General features: G+C 42.2%; 1 protein-coding gene across 4 annotated transcripts in view; it reads right to left on the bottom strand.

Annotated features, from left to right (window-relative positions):
• Positions 1 to 4,448: 4,448 nt before the first annotated feature.
• Positions 4,449 to 23,894, bottom strand: part of PHTF2 (putative homeodomain transcription factor 2) — a 194,161-nt gene continuing 174,715 nt past the window's right edge. For all 4 annotated transcript variants that reach the window (XM_075345200.1, XM_075345198.1, XM_075345201.1 and 1 more), the window contains 5 exons: positions 21,357 to 21,443; positions 18,797 to 18,952; positions 17,786 to 17,881; positions 15,233 to 15,358; positions 4,449 to 12,231 (listed from right to left, as the gene is read on the bottom strand). In XM_075345200.1, coding sequence (XP_075201315.1) covers positions 12,211 to 12,231; positions 15,233 to 15,358; positions 17,786 to 17,881; positions 18,797 to 18,952; positions 21,357 to 21,443 — 486 coding nt within the window. In that variant the 3' untranslated portion in view covers positions 4,449 to 12,210. The remainder of the gene's footprint in view (positions 12,232 to 15,232; positions 15,359 to 17,785; positions 17,882 to 18,796; positions 18,953 to 21,356; positions 21,444 to 23,894) is intronic.

Here is a 23,894-nt window from a genome sequence, read left to right as displayed (position 1 = left end):
GGTGAGAGGAGGGAGCAGGGCATATGCACTTTGTTTTTACATATGTTGACTAGTTTACACTGCATTCTATAGAGCTTACAACAAGCTGCAAGGATAATATATTTAAAGATAACATTAGTATTGTACTATAGAATCACCTGACAGATTCCCTGTAATATTCAGAGAGATGTTGCACAGGTTATGAGAAATGTGTCCTATGGAAGGTTGTGCAAACATCTATTGTTCCTTGCTTTTTATAGTAAGGGCTAAATGAAAAATCTACCTAAAGGGTGGGGGAGGTTAAGAATTATTCTGTTCAATCCTGTGTGGCTTATAGCAAAGCTAACTGCATTGTATGAGTGAAGAAATGAGCCATTTCAAAGACAAGTATGTCATTTTCTAAAAGTGACCAGCAGCGGCAGGGCAAGAACAAAAAATGACTGCTGGGTACAGCTGAAACTACACATGATGGGCTGGATTTTCAAACAGCTTGTCGATTGGTCACATGGTTTTGCCAGTAATATCCCAAATTTCTCCACAAAACATCATGGCCACAAACAGTCATTGTACTAGCTGTACAGTTGTGCTGCAAAAGTGGCTGTATAATATGCAAAACTAAACACTTTGCGACCATTGTCTTCAGCGTTATACACTTGGATTAGCAAGGTACAGGTGTAACATTTTACATTATTCAATTCCTTCTGGTCGCATTCCAGAAAATGGATTTACATTTCAAATTTAGAAAAAGGATACAAAAAAAAAAAAAAGTATAAAATGTGACGAAACCAGGGTAAAAAAAGGAGTAGCAATGTGATGAAGAAATGCGAGTGTCTTCATTTAGAATGGGAACCATATCCCTTTAAAGAACAAATTTCCATAAATTAATTGACTGTAACCCAACAGGTATTTTTCCCCCATGTGCTGCCTTATTTCTAAAAGTTTCTGTCCTGCAGATTACATCTACCGTGTTTCCCCGAAAGTAAGGCCCTGTCTTACATTAATTTTACCCCCAAAAGTCCCACCCTGCCTTACTTTCGGGGGAGGCCTTACATTGGAAAAAAAATGACAATCCTCCCCCCTGCAGCCTCCCCATTGTTTGAGAGTCCGGCATCCACCCCATCCTCCCCCCTGCAGCCTCCCCATACAGTGGTTCTGCCCCCCACTCTGCCACCACACACACTGACACATACGGTACTGGTACAGCCCCACACGGCACCCACACACATATCGTACCGGTACCGTACACACACACACACTGACACATACAGCCCCATACGGCACCCATACACATACCGTACACACACACACTGACACATACAGCCCCATACGGCACCCGTACACATACCGTACACACACACACACACACTGACACATACAGCCCCATACGGCACCCATACACATGCCGTACACATACCGTACACACACACACACACACACACACACACACACACACACACACACACACACACACACACACACACACAGAGTTTCGGAACTTACCGTTACTTTCCTTCTTTATCGATCTCCTCTGCGGTGCCGGGCTGACGATTCAGATGCCAGGGACGCTGGACCAATCGGAGCGAGCCTGCAGGCGGTGACGTCGCGGCTGATTTCGGCCAATCAGCTGCGAGCCCGCTGATTGGCCAATCGCAGCTCGAGCTGAGGGCCAATCAGCTGCGAGCCGGCTGACTGGCCAATCGCAGCTCGAGCTGAGGGCCAATCAGCTGCGAGCCCGCTGACTGGCCAATCGCAGCTCGAGCTGAGGGCCAATCAGCTGCGAGCCGGCTGACTGGCCAATCGCAGCTCGAGCTGAGGGCCAATCAGCTGCGAGCCGGCTGACTGGCCAATCGCAGCTCGAGCTGAGGGCCAATCAGCTGCGAGCCGGCTGACTGGCCAATCACAGCTCGAGCTGATGGCCAGCAGGGAGCCTTGCGGGGGCCATTCACCGGAGGCAGACCACGGGTGGCACGAGACTGGAGAAGGCCTGGATGGAGCAAGGGAACAGCGGCAAGTTCCTGTACTGTCCCCAGTGACCCCACCCCTTACATTACGCCGCGACCACCACCCATAGGCGGCCTTACATTCCCCGGGCCCCCCCCCGCTACCCTGCCTTACAATCGGGGGGTGCCCTACATTGGCGGACCCCCCCGAAACCCCCACCCTGCCTTACTTTCGGGGGGTCCTACTTTCGGGGAAACACGGTAGTAATACACGTTAATATGCTTCTCTGGTAAGTAGAATCAGAAGTGCTTCATTATGCACAAAAAAAAAAAAAGCCAACATGGTCGATAAATAACCTACTGCTGATAGTCCTGCAGAAAAGAATTCCTTACTTCATAGCTAAGGATCAGACAGAGAGCGTTATCATGAAGGACCTTTGAAAATTTACATTGCCATTATTGTGCCAAGGTGTTGCTCGATGTTTGGTAAATGTGGGTGTGATAAGCCAGAGAATCCAAAAGTCACAAATGCTGCATTAAATGACAAAATTATGAGCTTTTGGTGCAAAAATGATTTATAACAAAAGCTGGGGCTAATTTACGCACAGAACTTGATAAATCCCTTAATAGGTTGTATTGGGGTCTCACTATCAGTTCTGAATTCTAGCACTCCGCAGAGCATTATAATTAGCCAACCAATTGTTATGGTCAAGTCATGTTTTAGAAAAGGCTCAAGTAAAATATTCTCTCCCAGATTAGGAAACTCAATACAGAGAGGATCCTTATGCAATAGGTTGGTAACATGATGGACCCAGATATTCCTTTGGTGTGTTTTCCTTGCCCAATAAACTTTCTAGATTTCAGAAATTATATTATGCATTACATGTACATTTGTGAATGAGATTGCTTAATCTCTAAATTTACATTTTAGTTCAAGACCTCAAATCCCTAGTATGACCTGCGGATTACTCCACATGAAAACCACATGGGTCATTTAAGCTAAAAGGACCACAATGTAATTACACAGAACGTAACGACTAATTGATGCAGCCACAATTTGTCTTCTGCATGCCACCATTGCAGAAATCTTTGAGATGCACGGTCTACAGTCTACCAACAAGGTAAAGGGAAACGCTGAAAGGTGGTACACAATAAAAGTCAGAGAGAGGAGTATGGCATTCAGGGAAGTGACCGCTCACAACCTTTACTCACCATTAGAAGTAATGTTTGGCCCTTAATGAACCCTACAGAAACATCATGAAGAGTTAGGTTGCACCTTCCATGAGTGCAATAGTCTTTTCAGCTAAACTTTTATGGCTACCTTTACCAAAGACTGTGAAACTGGTTAACTACTGGACAAACCTTTATTAAAAATGGCACAAGTGTGTTACTGTACATCAATGTAAAAAAAAAAATAATCAAATCTTCGCTCTCAGGCTGGTGTATCTAGCTATTTTTTTGGAGCCAGCCCATGAGGCAAGTATAGAGTTTTGTGTTTGTTTGTGTTTTTTTTTTTAAATTTATGCAGCAACCTGGGGTCATTAATAAGAGATTATTCAGTAGTTGACACCCTCTTTAATGTCTTACTATAGCTTTATTCTTGTGATGCTTCATTACATTTTCACAGTAACATACAGAAGTGACTGTGACCATAAAATAAAAGAATGTTCGATAGCGGGTCTGATTTATTCTAAGGGGTGCTTCACACACAGCGAGCTCGCTGCCGAGATCGCTGCTGAGTCACGCTTTTTGTGACGCAGCAGTGACCTCATTAGCGATCTCGCTGTGTGTGACACTGAGCAGCGATCTGGCCCCTGCTGTGAGATCGCTGCTCGTTACACACAGCCCTGGTTCGTTTTCTTCAAAGCCGCTCTCCTGCTGTGACACACAGATCGCTGTGTGTGACAGCAAGAGAGCGACAAATGAAGCGAGCAGGGAGCAGGAGCCGGCGTATGACAGCTGCGGTAAACTGTAACCAAGATAAACATCGGGTAACCAAGGTGGTTACCCGATATTTACCTTAGTTACCAGCCTCTGCAGCTCTCACGCTGCCTGTGCTGCCGGCTCCGGCTCTCTGCACATGTAGCTGCTGTACACATCGGGTTAATTAACCCGATGTGTACAGCAGCTAGGAGAGCAAGGAGCCAGCGCTAAGCAGTGTGCGCGGCTCCCTGCTCTCTGCACATGTAGCTGCATTACACATCGGGTTAATTAACCCGATGTGTACTGTAGCTAGGAGAGCAAGGAGCCAGCGCTCAGTGTGCGCGGCTCCCTGCTCCCTGCTCACACTGGTAACTAATGTAAACATCGGGTAACCATACCCGATGTTTACCTTAGTTACCAGTCTCCGCAGCTTCCAGACGGCGGCTCCGTGCAAGCGCAGCGTCGCTTGCACGTCGCTGCTGGCTGGGGGCTGTTCACTGGTCGCTGGTGAGATCTGCCTGTTTGACAGCTCACCAGCGACCATGTAGCGATGCAGCAGCGATCCTGACCAGGTCAGATCGCTGGTCGGATCGCTGCTGCATCGCTAAGTGTGAAGGTACCCTAAGGCTTTGTTCACGTGGAGGACTTTTTGGGTGAAAAATTATGAGCTTCTGCACTGGAACCCATGGCAGATATGTGATTGACCTTTAGATTGCTGTATTTGTTCTACATATGAATTAGCCCCTTTCAATAGGGCTAATCAGTGTGTGGCTACCACTTACGGTTTCCAGGCAGGAGTCAAATAAATAGGTGACATGTCACTTAAGCGGTTTTCAAATCTGTAGCTAAAAAATCCACAAATACATAAACGGCAACCCAAATTGATCATGAAAAATAAAAAGGAAGCAGTTTGTGGGTCATTTTCACATGGAAATTGGTGCAGAATACACAGCAAAAGCCGCATGAAAAAACAAACAAACACTACACACATCCTAACAGTCAACATCTAGCTAAACTGCAAGTGGGTTCAGCATTATAAATGAACTTTTCTGACTTCTGAAAACCTAACAATCGCCCCCGTTCCCGCATGTTTGAAAATTGCTTTTTAGTTTTTTTTTGTAATAAAACTGCTATTCCTACACACGGTAGCTGCCTATAATTATTTTATGTTTTCTCTGTATTGCTTAGATGCTGGTACAAATTCCTATTATGTGGAAATGAGTTATCCCAAATTGATATTCTGTTTGACTTCAAAGACAATACTGCAGAATAGAAAATGCAATAACTTTACTTAAACTTAAATTCACCCTTACAAATAGGGACATTTAGATGAAACACTGTACATTTTAACATTTTTGGCACTCACAATATCCTGAACCTATTTATGGTGTAAATCAAAGAAAAAGTAGCTTACATTTTCTCCCAACTAAACGTTAATACTTAAAAAGAAAAAAAAAAAAACCACTAAAGACAACACAGTCATACACTTGATAAAATGTGGACTTGAGTTGGTATAGAGGTCACAAAATTATAGTGGCAAACACAAAGCACTTAAACAATAAAACACTACTAAATATCTACAAATAAACCGTAAAAAGGTGCAGGACTTCAAAATCAACATTACTGGAAAGAGTCACAAACACATCTCATATAATACACAACCTACTTAATAGTATCCAAGAACAGTTATTGCTTGAATAATAGCTTAATATGAAGCAATGAACAAAACCATCAGTGGAGGGTGGATTAGGGGAGCTATCACAGATTTGTTTTTGTAGAACCATTCTTTATCCCAAAGATCACAACTTTGTTATACAATTCCAATAATGCATAATTTTGTATAAAAAAAAACCCCAAACAATAAAACCGCCATGATCGTACCTGTAGTCACCTATTAATCACCTTATGGTCTGTGTTTACCCAAAAATAGATAAAAAAAATAAAACCCATTCCGATAGACGTAGGAGATAACATTTCCTACTAGAAAAAAAACTGCTTTTTGTTTGTATTCCTGTTTTTTCCCAAATAATACAAAATAAATACCTCAATCAGCCATAACATTTCAACCACTGGTAAATTGACCACCATCGATTATGTCATTAAAAATGGCAAGAGGGGGAATACACTAGGTAACAAGTAGACAGTCATTTATTGAAGTTGATGTGTTGGAAGTAGGAAAAATGAGTAAGTGTAAGGGCCTGAGCATTTTTGACAATGGCCAACATGTGATGGCTAGACTATGTAGTCAGACCACTTCCAAACCGGCAGGTTTGGTGCGGTTTCCTTGGTAAGCAGTGATTAGTGCTGATCAGCAAGGAGAAAACGTGAACCTGGGTTATGGGCAATCCAAGGCCAATGATGCATATGAGGGAGGAAAGCTAGCAGTCAGTCTAACAGGCTTCTGTAGCATACATTGCTGAAAAAGTTACATTTTGAATTTAGTGAAAATTTTTAAAACACAAAATGCTTTGTATAGATCAGCACAGCCTGAACTTGGCCTAAGTGTCAATATAGGTCCATGGCACCAGAGCTGGGCTATGGAACCATCTCAAATAATGTATTTCTTTATATTGTATGAGTGGCAGTGTATAGCGCTTAACTGGGGGAAGAGGTAGCACCAGGGTGCACTATGAGAAGGCATTCTTGTGGAGGCAGTGTGATGCTGGGAATCCTTGGTTCCTGCAGTTTACTTGGATGTTATTTTAAGGTTACTTTCACCTTTCTATGTGAAATGTCTATCGTTTTTCCTCAGATGGCTCACGGCTCTATAGTTATTCATAGATCTATACACACAACCATGAAAATCAGTGTGAGATCTGTGAGACCCAGAACATGTCCTAGTATGATCCTTGCTTGTGGGCCATACAAGTCAATGTGGATCCATGAAACATGGATGAAAGTCCGAATGCCTTCAAATTGCTTCCGTGTCACACAGATCTAATGTTTAGTGATTAATTTGAAATGAAAACACCTTCTGGGGTCTTTTAATTGGTATGGGAGCAAAACCATCTCTACAGTGGGAAAGAATAGATGAGATAAGAAAAGATGCAGCATGGCTGCTACATGGATGCCACCTGAGAAGAAATGGTCTGTTTCTGAAGGATTGTAAAATTCACATTAATGTGTGAATGTAGTCTTATAGTGTTGAACCAGCATTGCAGCCTTTTTAGAATTGGAGGGGGGCTACAAAGGTTGGACCAAAATTGATAATGAAGTCAACGTATATAGTACCAATACTATTTTGAAGGGAATGGTAATGTCTTGTTGCCACCAAAACAGCTTTGAACCATTGAGGCAAAGACTCCAGACATTCTGTGGTATCTGGTAACAAGGGGAACCTTATACAATATTAAGGGAGGTGGTTTTAATCATATGGCTGATTGGTATAAAACAGGTATTGGTGGAAAATGGGTAAAAAAGGGTACACTTGTTTTATTTTTCTCTAATATCTAACAGGGCCTAATATGCTCTATAGATTAATTTGGGTCCAGGTCCTCAAAAACACTTGTCACCTGTCCGCTGCTCGAGAAGAAGTAATCTGCTCCTGTATAAGCGCCCACAGAAAAGTATGGATTGAACAGAAAGTTTAATCAGCCTGTACACTGCCATGTGGGCACGTTTATGCAGGCACAGAGCACTTCCATTTCCCGGCATGTGACATTTGTTTTGGGCAATTGGTTGGAGCTCAAAATCTCGACCCACACTGATCTGCAGGGCATAGATCATCAAATATTAGGGGAAAAAATGGTGTAAGTCCACTATACGTGGAAAGTGTCCACAAAAACGCACAAATTTAGTGCAAAAAAAAAAAACAAAAACAAAAACAGTTACTACACCATGTAATTTTTCTTATTCTAACATGCAAATGGTACATTAAAAGGTGTCAATGTAAGACATCTACCACAAAAAGCCTAGGTACAGGACATGGTGCAGTATAAATAACAGTATAATAAAATAAACCACAGATGGTCAAAAATGCAGAATGCTGTGGGTGGATGTGAATTAGGAAATAGTCTATGTAACAAATCATCCAGCAGAACTGGATGACATTTTATATGTAAAATACCACCTCAAATGCCAAACATTATGTTGTTTTCTTTGCTGTAGATTTTTACAATTTTAACAGTCTAAAGCCGCTGTTCAAATCTGATAACAGGAAATGTCAGCCATTACAGTTCTATAGGAATTGTGCAATTTTGCCAGTCACCTGAATGGTCCAATAATTCAGCAATACAGTAACAAGCAAAATATATCCGAACCTCGCACCCGTATCTTTGTGCTGCACCAGTTCTCTAAAAATAACTGCAATTTTTGTACTATTGGATGGGCCCCAGGTTTAGAGATCAAAAAATAAGACAAACATGTTTCCCCTTAAATAAATGTTCTTGGTTGTGTAAAAAAGTGGAGGGGTCAATACCAGTAATTTTAATGCACTACTGTACAATTTATGTTTAATACATGCAGCAGAGAAACACAGCTTTACAGCATACACACATCTACGCACAGTACACACACTCAGCTCTAATACACAAACATCTGCTACATGTGCGAACGCGTGTACACTGTTTCTACATAGACATACAGCTGTCCTTCATACAAATACACACAACTCTGCTACACAAACACAGAACTCTTCTACGCAAACACACTGATTTTACATGAATACACTACCACATTTTGAAGTTCCTTCCAGGAATATGATGGATCACATGACCGTAAAGGTCCTTCAAATAATAAAGAGTTGATATGCATGTCTTGGTAGCTTCCTCTAATTCCCTGCACTGAACAGACTGATTAGTGACTAACCGCTGGACTGTTCTCTCAATGATTGGGAAGGAAGCAATATTAAAGTTCGCTTTCATATTATAAAGTTGCCTCTGAACAATAAGAGATGCACACTTTTTAGCAAGATATTTTATTGCTAAAAAGTGCATCTTTTAGTCAAAAAAATACAGCAATGTGATTAGTTATGGTAGTGCATTTCAATTTCCCCTATTTAAAGTATGTCCTAAAAAAAGACAAAAAAACCCCAAAAAAAACAAACAACAACACAATTTTCTTAGATTTGACTATACAATTCAATACATTGACTACTTATCCTTTTATTATCATTATTATTTGGCGCCTTGTCCCTTCATTCAGTATAGGAAAAAATATAAAAGAGTAATTCAGCTGACCCCTTCTCTGTAGTCCTCCTTTGTTATGGATTCGCCTTTGGCTCCAAGCAAATTGAAGAATGCAAAAAGTAGTGAGAAAAATCCAACAACTGTCGGTAATAGAATTTTTTTTTAAAACGTCCCGTTTATTATAGAAACATTAAAATAGTGTAGCATGTTGCAGCCACAGGGCTAGGCTTTAGTAACAATCCGACGCGTTTCAGCTATATGGATAGGTGATTGAGGCTTCCTATAGCTGAAACGCGTAGGATTTCTCTCACTACTCTTTGTCTTCATTCAGTATACCCCACACTCAATGTGTATGCTCAGACATTAAGTGCAGACACTGGCTGCATCACTGTCCCATATACAGCTTAAAGGGAATCTGTCACCCTTTTTAGCTTTTTAAGTTATTTATATGGTATACAAGTTGTATACAGCTAAAATTAGTCATAGCCATTTGCCTCCTGGATGATGGCTTCTTAAGTAAAAATCCTCTTTTATAGCTTTGATTTTCCAGGCTGTGGGGAATGTAAGACTGCCTGTGGTCTTCATTATACAAGATTTCTCCTCCCTTTCAGTGTGCCTTTAAAGTCAGGTGCATAGCTGAAAATCCGTTGCCTGCGTATTCTGCCTGTTGTCTCTCCCCTGCACATCAAAATTGAAGATAGTGCCCACAGAAAGGCGACACAGTGCAGAGGAGATTTGGCATGCAGAATGTGCAGGTGTGGAATTAGCAGCCGCAGACAGTGTTACCTTCCGGACAGCGCACACCCCATAGCCTGGAATATCGAAGCTATAAAAGATGATTTTTACAGAACAAGACATCATCCAGGAGGCAAACAGGAGTATACAACCTGTATGGACACATTAATAAAAAATCTCAAAAGGTTGACTGATTCCCATAAATGTGTAATACCCTATAGTATACAAGATGGCAGGGATATTGTACAAAGCAAGCACTTTTTATTTTAGCTGGGACCTGAATTTTCTCCTATACTAACTAAATCCCAACCAAAAAGGATGTATTGTATTGTACTAAAATAAACTAAACTTGCAATCAGAATACTGAAAATAGTGTAACACAAGCATGACCAGAATCTTATTTCACCATCAATCAACAGAGTAACACTGAAAATTTTATTAACTTAATGCTCTACCTCTGAGACAATGGACAAGACCAGTGTTGTTCATGCCAGTCTTGATGAGGGATCGTTGTGGAGTCCGATGCTCCCAATTCCTTAATAACTTTGGTGCATCTGAAAAGTGATGTGAGCCTCGCCACAAATCTTACTCCAGTAAGGATCTGGATTAAGATTTCTGGCATGAGGCACAACAACAAATCATGAATTAGATAATCTGTGGCATCTGCCCAAGCTCCACTCATTTTGCAGAAGCTGGGCAAAACTAGTGTGAAAATTGCAAACATACAAAATATTGCACTGGTGCAAACATTTTGCAACTTATAAAAGTGTTCCTAAAGCCACTTTGATCAGTCAGGGACAATATCTATAGGGTATCACCTTGTAGCATTCTGAACGCAAAAACATTTTGTTACCCAATTACAGTTTAAAAAGAAAGAGCTTTTTGATATTAGCGGTGATGAAGTTAGCCTCACAGATCTGTATCGCATTGTAAATGCGCATTTGATGCCCTTGAGATGCTTTATCTATTGTTTTTTGTTCCCAGAGAACTGCTTAGAGGCAAAATACAAAGAAATCTCAACATAAATAGTTTCCAAAATATCTTTAAAAGCAAAATCACACTTATAAGTGTCTCCTTAGACAAAACAATTCTACTTTAAAATGGCTCCTGTTGTCTTGGTGCCGGTGAGCATGTGCAGTAGGAAGCTTGGCCCTTGTTATACTGTACAAAAGATGTTCTCATCTAATAATGGAGATCCCAGGAGTACGGAGGCTAAAAGTGATTTTACACTGAAAGATTGTCTACACTGCAAGATGGACGTGAAAAATCACAAGCAAAAATGACGTTCACAGGGTGAAATGATTTTTTTTGTCCAGCCGAAAAGATCATCATTCTCGACAGCACATTATCCTATATAAGGAGACTTGTGCTGCCGAGAACAATGGCATTATAGAATATTCAGTGTGCTACGAGCGTGCAGTCCACCTGTAAACAGGGTATTAAGATGCTGCAGATCGGCGGTCGTTTAATGCTGCTGGTATTTAGGTGCGCTTCCTATTTATGTGCTGCCGTCATTACCATCCTAGACAAAAATAAATGTGATTTGACAATCAAGGGTATTAAAGGAATCTATTTAAAATTAAATTTACTCTACTTTTTTTTTTTAGGGGAAAGAAAGAAAAAAAATCAAGACAATCCCGCTTTAGATTCAGAAACTAAAATAACAATTAAGGGATATTATGTTTTGAAACAATGGAAGAAACGCTTACCTGAACCAACACAGACACGTCTAAGAAATGGGGCTATATCATGAGATATGCTAAACAAAGATAAAAACAAAACCGTGATAGCTCCCTTAAAAATCCCTCGCAAGGTTTTGGTCAACAAACCAAATATTAAATTAGGAAATAATCAACTTCACATTTGTAATGCCAAAGAAAACGTAACGGTTGCCCACTCCACTTTCCATTGATACATTTCCAATTGTAACAAGGCCAGTTAGCTTGATAAGTTCTGTATATTGTATCATTCAGCTCATCACAGTGTGGGAAAACTGCTCCAGCCGCTTCAACGACTTCTACCAGTTGACAAAACTGAGGAATAATGAAACTTGGAGGCTTTATTCCTCAATAGATGACAACCTCTGAATGTCGAGTTCTGTTGTATTTTCCTCTATTTATGTTGCTGCCACTGGATATTCACACAATCAAGGGGGGGACAAAACCCCTCACAAATACACATGCATCAAACTTAGGCTCTCCAATGTCTTCAGGGACGTATCCAGAGAGGTGCTGGTTGCTTTGCCTTGATGTATAGTAGCATGATCTATCACCATAGGCTAGTAAAGGCTAAAATAATAGAAAAAAATAAAAAACAACAAACACTGACAAGGTAAAATAAATAAAGAAATTGCACAAGTCAGTCAGACGTAAACACTTCAATTTTGAAAACCATGTCTTGCCATAGGCCTCGGCTTCGGACATAAGCACAGTAACCACTGAGAGGCAGCTTATTTTATGCCAGAAATAGTGCTCCACAGAACTGGTGGAAAATCCATCTGTTCAGCGTCATGATTTGATCTTCCATAACTAGAAAGAAAAAGTAAAAACAAAAAAAGAAGAAGGAAACAAAACAACAAATTACCAAAAAGAAAAACAAAATAAACCTAATAGTTTTGGTTTCAACATTTTGGATATGAATTGAATTCACTCATAAGTAAAATGATTAAAAACTGATAAACATTTTTGGTTCAGTCTCTGACCCTCCAGCTTCTTGACAGTTGAGTAAATAGGCTCATGTGGGGCTAGTGTTGTGCTGTCTAAATGGTGCACTTAAGGTACTGTCACACTAAGCGACGCTCCAGCGATTCCACCAGCAACCTGACCTGGCAGGGATCGCTGGAGCGTCGCTACACGGGTTGCTGGTGAGCTGTCAAACAGGCAGATCTCACCAGTGACCAGCCCCCAGCCAGCAGCGACGCGTGGAAGCATGCTGCGCTTGGTAACTAAGGTAAATATCGGGTAACCCGATATTTACCTTGGTTACCAGCGCACACCGCTTAGCACTGGCTCCCTGTACACCTAGCCAGAGTACACATCGGGTTAATTACCCGATGTGTACTCTGGCTATGTGTGCACAGAGCAGGGAGCCGGCACGTGAGAGCAGCGGACGCTGGTAACGAAGGTAAAAATCTAGTAACCAAGGAAAGGGCTTCTTGGTTACCCGATATTTACATTGGTTACCAGCGTTCGCAGAAGCCGGCTCCTGCTCACTGCACATTCAGTTGTTGCTCTGTCGCTGTCACACACAGCGATGTGTGCTTCACAGCGGGAGAGCAACAACTAAAAAAATGGTCCAGGACATTCAGCAACAACCGGCGACCTCACAGCAGGGGCCAGGTTGTTGCTGGATGTCACACACAGCAACATCGCTAGCAACATCGCTGTTGTGTCACAAAAGTCGTGCCTCAGCAGCGATGTCGCTAGCGATGTTGCTTAGTGAGACGTGGCCTTTACACTACACAATTATTGGGAATGAGTAGTCCTTAGAATGCTCGTTTCATAATCATTGGGTGTAAACAAGCTGCCGACCACCCACTGAATAAGCAAAACACTTGTTCATCAGGTGAAATAATGTTTTCGTTTGCTTAAAAGATCATCGTCTAGGCAGCACATTCTCCTGCGCTGCTGAGAACAACGGCAGCCTATGAGCACAGAGCATAATTATTTATATTCGTATAATGAAGTGTACTACTGATTAATTCCAAGTAAAATCAATAGGTATTATTTTAGGGTTAGTCACATAAAACTGGAATTTTCATTTAAAGAGAACCTGTCGGCACATTTTTGCAATGAAAAGACATGGTAGTAATGGCACTGTAATACTCATTAAATTGATACCTTTGGTGAAGAAATCTGCTCTGCATTTCTTCTTTAATCACCTTTCGAAGTTTTCCTCCAATTAAATTTCGATGCACAGGGGCTGGACTGTACACCGGGTCTTCTGCACCCTGTCTGATTCCATGGCCTCTCTGCCTGCGACTGGTCTTTCATGACAGGTCACTGCTGAAATTTAGTACAGAGGCAGCAACTCATTCATAGACCAGAGGTGGGAAGATTGGCTAGGGAATCACAAATAGGGAGAAGACACAGGGAACAGTCCGGCCACTGTGCACCAAAATGTAACTATCAGAAAACTTCAACTGATGATTAACACCTTCACAACCGGCCGATTTTTCGCTTTCCCTTTTTTTTTTTTTCACCATTCTTCTTCCGAGAGATGTAACTTTTATTTTTCCGTCAATCTTGCCATGTGAGGGCTCATTTTTTTGCAGAACGAGCTGTACTTTTAAATGAAATCATAAGTTTTACCATATAGTGTACTGGAAAGCTTCAACAAAATTCCAAATGCGGAAAAATTGCAAAAAAGTGTGATAGCACTATAGTTTTTGAGATATTTTATTCACTGTGTTAATTATATGGTAAAACTGATGTGTGGGTGTTATGCCTCAGGTCAGTGCGAGCCTATAGACACCAAACATGTATAGGTTTACTTTTATATAAGAGGTTAAAAAAAAAAAATCGGACGTTTATCCGAAAAAAGTGGCGCACATTTTACGCCATATTTCATGACCCGTAGCGATCTCATTTTTTGGGATCTATGGCTCAATGGTGGCTTATTTTTTGTGTCTCGAGCTGACGTTTTTAACGGTACCATTTTTGCGCAGATGCTACGTTTTGAACACCTGTTATTGCATTTTGCGTAAAATTTGGGGCGACCAAAAAACGTAGTTTTGGCGTTTGGAATTTTTTTGCCGCTACGCCGTTTACTGATCAGATTAATTGATTTTATATTTTGATAGATTGGGCGTTTCTGAACGCGGCGATATCAAATGTGTGTATATTTTTTTTATTTTTTTTACCCTTTAATTTTCAATGGGGCAAAAGGGGGGGGTGATTTGAACTTTTAGTTTGTTTTTTTTTACTTTATTTATTTTACTAGTCCACCTAGGGGGCTATATTGATCAACAATCCGATCGCTCTGCCATATATGCTGATCACAGCTTAACAGCTGTAAACAGCAGATATGCTCATTTTCTGCCTCACCCAGCTCTGGACCGGGTGAAACCGAAAGCAATTCATGTGAGCTACAGGAGTCATCACATGACCCTGTGCTACCATGACAACCACCGGAAGTCACGTGATCACGTCACGTGACTTCCGGTATCGGCTGGTAAGTAAACGTTTACCGCCGAATCAGTTATAATGGAGCTGTCACATATTAACAGCGCCACTTAAGAGGTTAAACGGCACGAGCAGTTAACTATTCTGCTCGTGCCTGGCAGGCACACATCTCAGCTGTGAAAATCAGCTGAGATATGCGCCGATTGCGGCATGCTGCCGGGGACAGACCGCGGGCAGTAACACTATGACCGCTAGGACGTAATATTACTGCCCGCGGTCGTTAAGGAGTTAAAGAAGAACCACAATGCAGATATCTTCACTCAACGTATCAATATACTCTTTATTACGGCCATGCCTTTACAGTACAAAATCACGCTTACCGGTTCTCTCTAAGTAAAAAGCTTACCTTGAGATTAAATCCCAGCAGATCACTAATAACACCCGAAACAGCAGATAAAATAACCACTTGGGTGATATTATACAGCAATGGATTCATGGTCAGACCATATAACCTAAAGGGGCTGTCCAATTCCTCAAAGAAAAACAGAAGCAAGTTTATTAGAAAATCAACATAAAATCCCAACATTAGAATTACTCTTCAATTGTAAGAAAGCAATGTGCTATTAGAAATCTTGAATCATATTTATCCATCATATCATAGACCCTGTTCAGTTTCCACTTTACCCTTTGCTACAATACAGTTTCAAATAAATTCTTGAGATAGGAAAACGATGCATCTTGACAAATAAAAGCTTTCTCCTGCTCTACTCCAGGCTCTGATCTGACGTCTCACAAGGGAGAGCAGTGTGGATACTGCTACATCTAAACAAGCCCTAAAGCTGTTTGCAGCCGCACACTCGTGTTGCTTCACTTCTATTAGTTCTTACATTTATTTGGGAAGCTGAGTGTAACCCTTTAGGGAGAGCTGCCAAGCGAGCTTACTGTTTACTGCCGTCAAAAAGCTTTAGCAAAACAGCGCTCAAATAATGTACAACAGACAAGTCCCATTACAGCTGGTACTGCTATTACTAATGGGAACATATGTATCGCTGTTTACAGAAAATTTGTGTCCACCATGGGAAGAACAGAAATCAACAAGTAAAGCAAACTGGATCAGAGATGCACATTCATCTGTCTGCTCTGGATTTTTTGTATGAAGGAAAAAAAAAAATTCTAAACCTTAAAAGGGAATTTATCACCATGTTTTTGTTACCCCATCTTGAAAAAAGTATAAAGTGGTGGCAGACTGATTGCACTGATGTGTTACTTACTAGGCTCCTTTGTGCAGTTCTGATCAAATCATTTGTAGAGCTCAGCATTTACAGAACGACTAGATCTGCAACAGGTAAAAGTGATTTTATCAAAACCACAGCAAGCAGCCCAGCCCAGTACATGACTGGAATCCGGGTCTCTGCTCCTACATCATGCTACTCTCAGATGAGGTCACAAAAAGTGGTGACAGATTCCGTTTAAAGAGGACCAACCACCAGGATTTTCATATATAAACTAAGGCAAGTGCTCTACTGGTGCAATCATGCTGATTCTAAACATACCTTTAGTTGTGAGATCATATGCATACTTTCTGAAATATAGGCAAGTAAAGGTATGATAGCACCAGTATAGTACAGTAGAACCTCGGTTTACGAGTAACATGGTGTGCGAGCATTTCACTATACGAGCAAAGCTTGCTGTAAATTTGTAACTCAGTTTACGAGCAAATGCTCACCGCACACACTTCCGGTTCCGTACTTTCACCGCGCTCTGACCCACTCTTGGACTCTTGCACAAACACATAAACACACACATTATTCTCACCTTACCTTCCGTTCCATCCCCGGCCTCCCGGATCTTGTAGTTCGCCAGTACAGGAGGTGTATTGGGTAACCATCGCGACAATGGAGGAACTTCCGCTGTCAGCTGCTACTCAAAGGCAGCGTGCTGGTCAATCAGAGGCAAGCGTCTCCTGCCTTTGACGTCAGCGCGCTGCCAGCGGAAGGTTCGGCATTGGTCGCGATGGTTACCCGATACACATCCTGCACCGGCAGACTACAAGAGGCCGGCGAGGGAACGAAAGGTAAGGTGAGCATAATATGTGTGTTTGTGCATGTGTGGAATGGCACAATAGGGGACCAGGATGGGACATTGCACAAGTTGTGGAACGAATTGTCTGCATTCCAATGATTTCCTATGGGAAATCTTGCTTTGCTAGACGAGTAACTTGGTTTACAAGCACACTCCCAGAATGGATTTTTCTTGTAAACCAAGGTTCCGCTGTACTGGCTTTAGTTTATATATGAAAATTATGGTGGTTGGCCCTTTTTAACTGGAATACCCATCTCATAAGCGGTGACGTATCGCCTGCATTATGGGTAAGAGCTGACCTCTGGGTCCTCACTTATCCTAGGGGGTGCAGTGCAGATTTACATTTATGACCTACTTTAAGCCGTTGCATATGCAGGAACCCCATGATCATGCCCCACTCCAGCACAGTTACATTAGCGAGCACTACAGTCCAGGAAAAAAAATAATCATAAAGTAACGGCAAGTCCTAGTGATTAGTTGGGGTTACCCTTTCGATTTTTTTTTTTTCAGTGAAGCAGGAGATGTACATTGCTATTGTCATTTCCTAAAGGAGCATGCTAGCTCTGAAACGCGTAGAACTATGAACAATAGAACCTGTTGATTGTAATGAAAATGTCTCTGAGTCTATCCAGCAGCACGGCATTACAACCCCTCTCTTCTGCTTAACTGAATTACTTCTCCCCGTGAGGCTGCAGCAGGCGGTTTTACACGCTAACATGTGATCTACAGTAGTTGTGACTTGCACAACTTACCCAGGTGAGCGATTCCCTGTACCCTTTAACACTGGTTCCACCAGGATAAGACGTCAGGTGTGCGCCTTTGTCTTTTCAGCTCCTTTGTTCTGACTTATTTTTTTTTCAAATAGGTTATTACTTACTTTTAACAGCTTCGTAGCTAATTTTAGCACATTGTTGACAAGCGTCAGCTCCTCCTTCTTGTTTGGTTTCTTCTCCATTTTCAAGTACAAATTAATCTGTTAAATACAGCAAAAAGTTGCCCAATGCATCGTTCTAATGTGCCAACGTTATAGCAGCTCATCAAAGCCATTACTTTCCACAATCACCCATGATTAAGTAAATCATGAAGCAGGAAATCACTTTGTATCATCTGCCCTGTCCTGTCCTGTCCTGGCGCTCCTTTTCGCGTGACCATGGTAAAGCAGATTGAAAAAATTAGCCATAAAAGTAATGGTTTTCATAAGATCAATGAACACTGATATTCAAAGAATTTCATTCATTAAGAAAAATATCAAACAAATTATTTTTAGTAATTGAAATGTAATATAAACAGGTTAAAAATAAGAAGTAATTCAGAAATGGATGGAAACTACCGATTTCTATTAGATGCTTGAAATAAATTTATAAAATATAAAAATACTTCGTATAGGACAGGGTTAGCCAAAAATAACTTTCATATAGGAAAAATATCTGATTGTTAGAGAAAATGGTTACATTTATGGCCATTTTAAACCATGGTTGACTTGCGCCCTATAGGTTCATAAAATGAAAATTCTCCTATACAAAATGCTAATTTGCTATAGTAATTACATTTTTGGTAAAAAATATATAAAAAAAAAATATATTATTTATTTATATATAGTAAAAAAAAAAAAACAAAAAAAACCCCCCCAGAAATTATAAAGAAAAGAAAATAGAGGTTGTAACATGCAGATATATGGTGTTAATTTGTAGAAAGTAGCACTCAATGCCAGTCAGGGCCAAATAAACAACTTTTACCATAGAACTGTGTTCACTCTTGGTATATCCGAACTAGTAAAGCCCGCCATGAGAAAGAATAGAAAGAGCAGGAAGAGATGTTCGGATGATCTAGGGTTTAGTTTACAATATCAGTAAACACGTCTACGTCACATAGAAGATGCCTTGCTTACCTGTTCTGTCAATAATATTGAGGTATTGCTATATTTTTTGCTGGTTTCTGATCCAAGAGTAACAAATCTCAATAAAAAGAGAGTTAGTGAAATGCACCAAATGACGAGTTCCCAGTTGTAGTGACACTCCAGAAACGTTTCATGAATATGAAGAAGCTAGAACAAAAGAAAAAAAGAAGACAGGAAGCAAACCAATAAGAATAGGGTAATTGTGCAAATTTAGTATTTCCTGTTATTAAAAATGACGTATATATTTTATTTCAGTAATAAATGAGCACTGATGGAGGAGCAGCGCTCATCAAATGTGCAGCCAGCGCCTACTATGGCTATGTTCACACTGGCAGCATGTAAAGGATCCATAACACTAGCCTTCTGTGCAGCAGGGGGCAGGCTCTGTGCCACGACAGCATAGTTTCAGGGAATAACCGTTCTGGCACTCATGGAATGAAAAGGACATGCACTGTACCAGATTCCCTCACTAGATGGCAGACCGATGCTTCGGCATCTCATCATCTTCAGATTTCAGGACAAACAAAAGCCTAATTGTAAGGCATCAGTACTGCATAAATTGCCGTATAAAATCTGTACTGACCACAAGGTCAAATACAAAAGGTTGTGGGAAATTCATATAGCATTCATTATTAGCCACAGTACTATAGAAAGCAGTTCAGAAATGTGTCGGTTAAGTGACCATAAATGATGATTATTGGAGAATCCTGTAGTATATGTGTGATTTAGAGCCAAAGACGGCTAATCTACAGGAGCATAATGAAGGACGGACAAGGTATAGAGTATGTAACGCATGATGTGTCTGAAGGTCACTGCAGTCTTTATCATTACAGAGATCGGTTTCTCACTCGGCTCTGTTCTTATGTTCCTCCTGTGATAGAATTCTGTATATGTAATGGTTTTACGCCCCATTTCCTGCCAGTCTGTGGCACATAGTAATGACTTGTCACCAATTTGGTGCCTTGCGGTTTTGGAAAATCCCACTTTGATTAGCTCATTATTGCGTCATCTTTCTAACAGTGTCCCAAGTACTGTGCAAGATGGAGGAACCTGACAGCGACTGTCCACTTCTCCAGCAGCTCCACCACAAGGGGAAATCAATCACTATACAATTCTCATTTAAATGAATGAACTGCCCTTTGATGATATTTGTTAGCTATATTGAAAGGGGTTTTCCCTAAAAATCACGTTTGTTACCAATCCACAGGATGGATGATGAATGTCTGATCGCAGTGGTCAATGTAAGGCTACTTTCACACTTGCGTTGAATGGCATCCGTTGCATTGCGTTGTGTGACGGATGCAACAGATGCGTTGCATATAATGGCACAACGGATCGTACAAAACAACGGAAAGCTTTTTCTTTTTTTAATTTTTTTCTTCTTCTTTACAGTTTTACTGGCAGCAGACTATTGTGAACGATCAGCTGATCACCCGGCGGCCGGGCGCTCAGCTGAGCGCTCTCACATGCCGGTGGCTGGGGGCGCTCAGCTGAGCGCACTCACATGCCGGTGGCCGGGGGCGCTCAGCTGAGCGCACTCACATGCCGGCGGCCGGGGGCGCTCAGCTGAGAGCTCTCACATGCCGGCGGCCGGGGGCGCTCAGCTGAGCGCACTCACATGCCGGGGGCGCTCAGCTGAGCGCACTCACATGCCGGCGGCCGGGGTCGCTCAGCTGAGAGCTCTCACATGCCGGCGGCGCTCAGCTGAGCGCTCTCACATGCCGGCGGCCGGGGGCGCTCAGCTGAGCGCTCTCACATGCCGGCGGCCGGGGGCGCTCAGCTGAGCGCTCTCACATGCCGGCGGCCGGGGGCGCTCAGCTGAGCGCTCTCACATGCCGGCGGCCGGGGGCGCTCAGCTGAGCGCTCTCACATGCCGGCGGCCGGGGGCGCTCAGCTGAGCGCTCTCACATGCCGGCGGCCGGGGGCGCTCAGCTGAGCGCTCTCACATGCCGGCGGCCGGGGGCGCTCAGCTGAGCGCTCTCACATGCCGGCGGCCGGGGGCGCTCAGCTGAGAGCTCTCACATGCCGGCGGTGGGGGGCGCTCAGCTGAGCGCTCTCACATGCCAGCGGTGGGGGGCGCTCAGCTGAGCGCTCTCACATGCCAGCGGCGCTCAGCTGAGAGCTCTCACATGCCGGCGGTCGGGCGCTCAGCTGAACGTTCGGCCACCGAGAAACAAAATAAAGTTTGTGATTTAAAAAAAAATAAAAAAAAAAAAAAAAAAATGAGCATGCGCAGTGAAAAATAAAGGTTTCCGCCACTCAAAAAAAGTTACATGCTGCGTTCATTCCACCCGACGCAGCGTCAAAATAACGACGCTATGTCGTCCAGCAGATGCAACGCTGACACTTGCGTTACAGTTCGTCGTCCATACAAGTCTATGGAGAACAGCGCAGTGCATTAACGGACTGCGCTATTCTCCATAGTGACGGACTGCGCTAAACGCAAGTGTGAAAGTACCCTAAAGAGCAGGGCTTCTTGCACACACACACACAGTAGCTCCATTCAACGTCTGTCGGGCTGATAGATACAAGTGGAAAAAGGATATCTTACCTGTGCACAGCAAATGAACACCACCGATATGGTCAGTAAGAAAGCTGATGATACTATTACATCTACCGAACGTTGGGGGCCTCTCCGCTGTAAGGGGAAAATATACAAATATTCTCTACGTCAGCATGTAGATTGTAGGTATATTACACAACATCTAGCGTCAGAGTAAGAAATCCCCAAACACTGGAACACCTTTACTCTCTTACAGCTACCGGCCTCGCTTAGAAATGATAAGACAGATATTGTTAACACTAGTTGATATGCAAGGTCAGAGATTCATTCTTGGGAAGAAATCAAGTTTGGATTGTCTTAATCAAATTTCTAAGTAAGTAGGGCACAAGTGTTCTAAAGTTTCCCTCCAAGTAATGCAAATTGCGGCAACATTAGTCTGAGTCTTCAGTCAAAGAATAAACCGCAATAAATATAAGTGAAATGGTCACACCAGGTATCCTTCAATGTGGTATATTTGTCCAAAACGACCAAATAATTGCAAAAACACGTACAAATAAAACATTAAAGGGTTATTCCCAAGGGTTATTCCCATCTCCAAGATCCTATCCCTATAGGTGCAGAGAGCTGGAGGAAAAAAAAAAAAAAAAAAAGAAGAGCGCAATCTGGGGTTTTATCAGAGAAAGACTATTAAAAAAATTTTTGGAAATGCTCACCTTGGCAGGTTGTGAGAGTCACAACCAAATGGAAATGAGCAAAATGACGGCTGCAGCAGCCCTATGAATGTAACAGCAAACACCAGGAGAAGAAGAATGGGTATGATTGCTGCGCTGCCGTAGTCAGAGAAACATCCAGGAGTAGGTCAATACGGCAGTGTGGCAATCATACCCATTCTTCTTCTCCTGGTGTTTAATATGTAGTAGGTGTAATTAGAATATTAGCAAATATCTCAAATTAGAGAAGTAGTATAGTTCTTGTGAAATAGCCATGTCTCTTGCTTCAAGTACAGGGCATTGCAGGACCTTAGATACCCATGGTTATGGCCACGAGCAACTAACTGTCACTATATGAGTGGTATTAACCATGGATACCTAACTACTGTAATGCCCTGCACATGAGGTAAGCAACAAGGCTAAATCAGGAGAACTATACTACAGTTTAATTGGAGGTATTTGCTAATATTATTATAACTACTACATATTGGGATTGTATCTTTGAGATAGCAATAACCCTTAATTTCTAGTCAGTAGACAGTGTTTCATCTACCTTTAAATAAATTCAGAAATAATGCTAATCACTGAGTAATTATAACCCATTTTTCTTTACAAAACTGATTTAAAGGAAATATTCTAAAACTAAATGTTGCTCTATCAAAAAAAATTGTGTAGATATTGCTGTAAAATTAATATATATATATTGATCACAAATCCTTCAAATGAACAGATATCACTCATTAAAATGGAGCTAAGTACCTTGTAAAAATCCTTGCGCTTTCGGGATTGCCTTCCCCCCCCCCCATTTTTCACTTTATTGCAGAGATAGTCACATTTGCTGCTTTTGGAGCACAATATGTGAAATCTCTCGTTACAGTCCAATTGAGTGTTTCTTCAGTCTTCTCTTGGAGCATGTGCTTTCACCACTCCCTCCTAGACATAGGCAATCGAAACTCAGCAGCTTATCGAGCTGTCTTGCAATCTCAAGATGCTGCCGAGCTGTCTGGCAAGGTCTGGAAAGGAGGGGTGAAAGCCCATTTTCCTAGAGGAGACTCAGAAGAAATGCCAAATCGAACTGAAAGCAGAGATTTCACATATTGAACTTCAGAAGCAAAAATTTTGAATATCTCTGCAATGGAGTGGCGCAGCACAAAAATGTAAAAAAAAAAAAAAAAAAAGTTACTTAACTCAATTTTTGAGCAAGTGACAGGGCCTCTTTAATTCAGACTCAGAGGTAGATTTTTGTGCTTGCATTATTCATATACGGCTCTATCACACACTGCATCTTAATTTGGTGTTAAACCTTTGACTTTCTTGTGGCGTAACAGTCATCTTCTGCTTAGAAATTATTATTAAATATTTATTTATAGAGCACCATTGATTCCATGGTGCTGTACATGAGAAGGGGGTTACATACAGAATACATATACAAGTTACAATAGACAGACTAGTACAGAGGGAAGAGGACCCTGCGCTTGCGGGCTTACATTCTATAGGATTTTGGGGAGGAGACAGTAGGAGGGGCGTAGGTTGGGCGGCAGCTCCGCCCGGTGGTGAGGCGGCAGCTCCGCCCGGTGGTAAGGCGGCAGCTCCGCCCGGTGGTAAGGCGGCAGCTCCGCCCGGTGGTAAGGCGGCAGCTCCGCCCGGTGGTAAGGCGGCAGCTCCGCCCGGTGGTAAGGCGGCAGCTCTGCCCGGTGGTGAGGCATCAGCTCTGCCCGGTGGTAAGGCGGCAGCTCCGCCCGGTGGTAAGGCGGCAGCTCCGCCCGGTGGTAAGGCGGCAGCTCCGCCCAGGACAGAGCCTTGAGGGACGCCAACAGAGAGAGGGCGGGATGAAGAGGTTGTGTGGGAGTGAGAGACACTAAAAGTGCGGTTGGAA

Source organism: Anomaloglossus baeobatrachus, chromosome 4 (genome assembly GCF_048569485.1).
Source record: "Anomaloglossus baeobatrachus isolate aAnoBae1 chromosome 4, aAnoBae1.hap1, whole genome shotgun sequence".
Taxonomy (NCBI): Eukaryota; Metazoa; Chordata; class Amphibia; order Anura; family Aromobatidae; genus Anomaloglossus; species Anomaloglossus baeobatrachus.
Note: the sequence above shows the minus strand (reverse complement) of the source record. Positions and strands in the feature narration are given on the sequence as shown.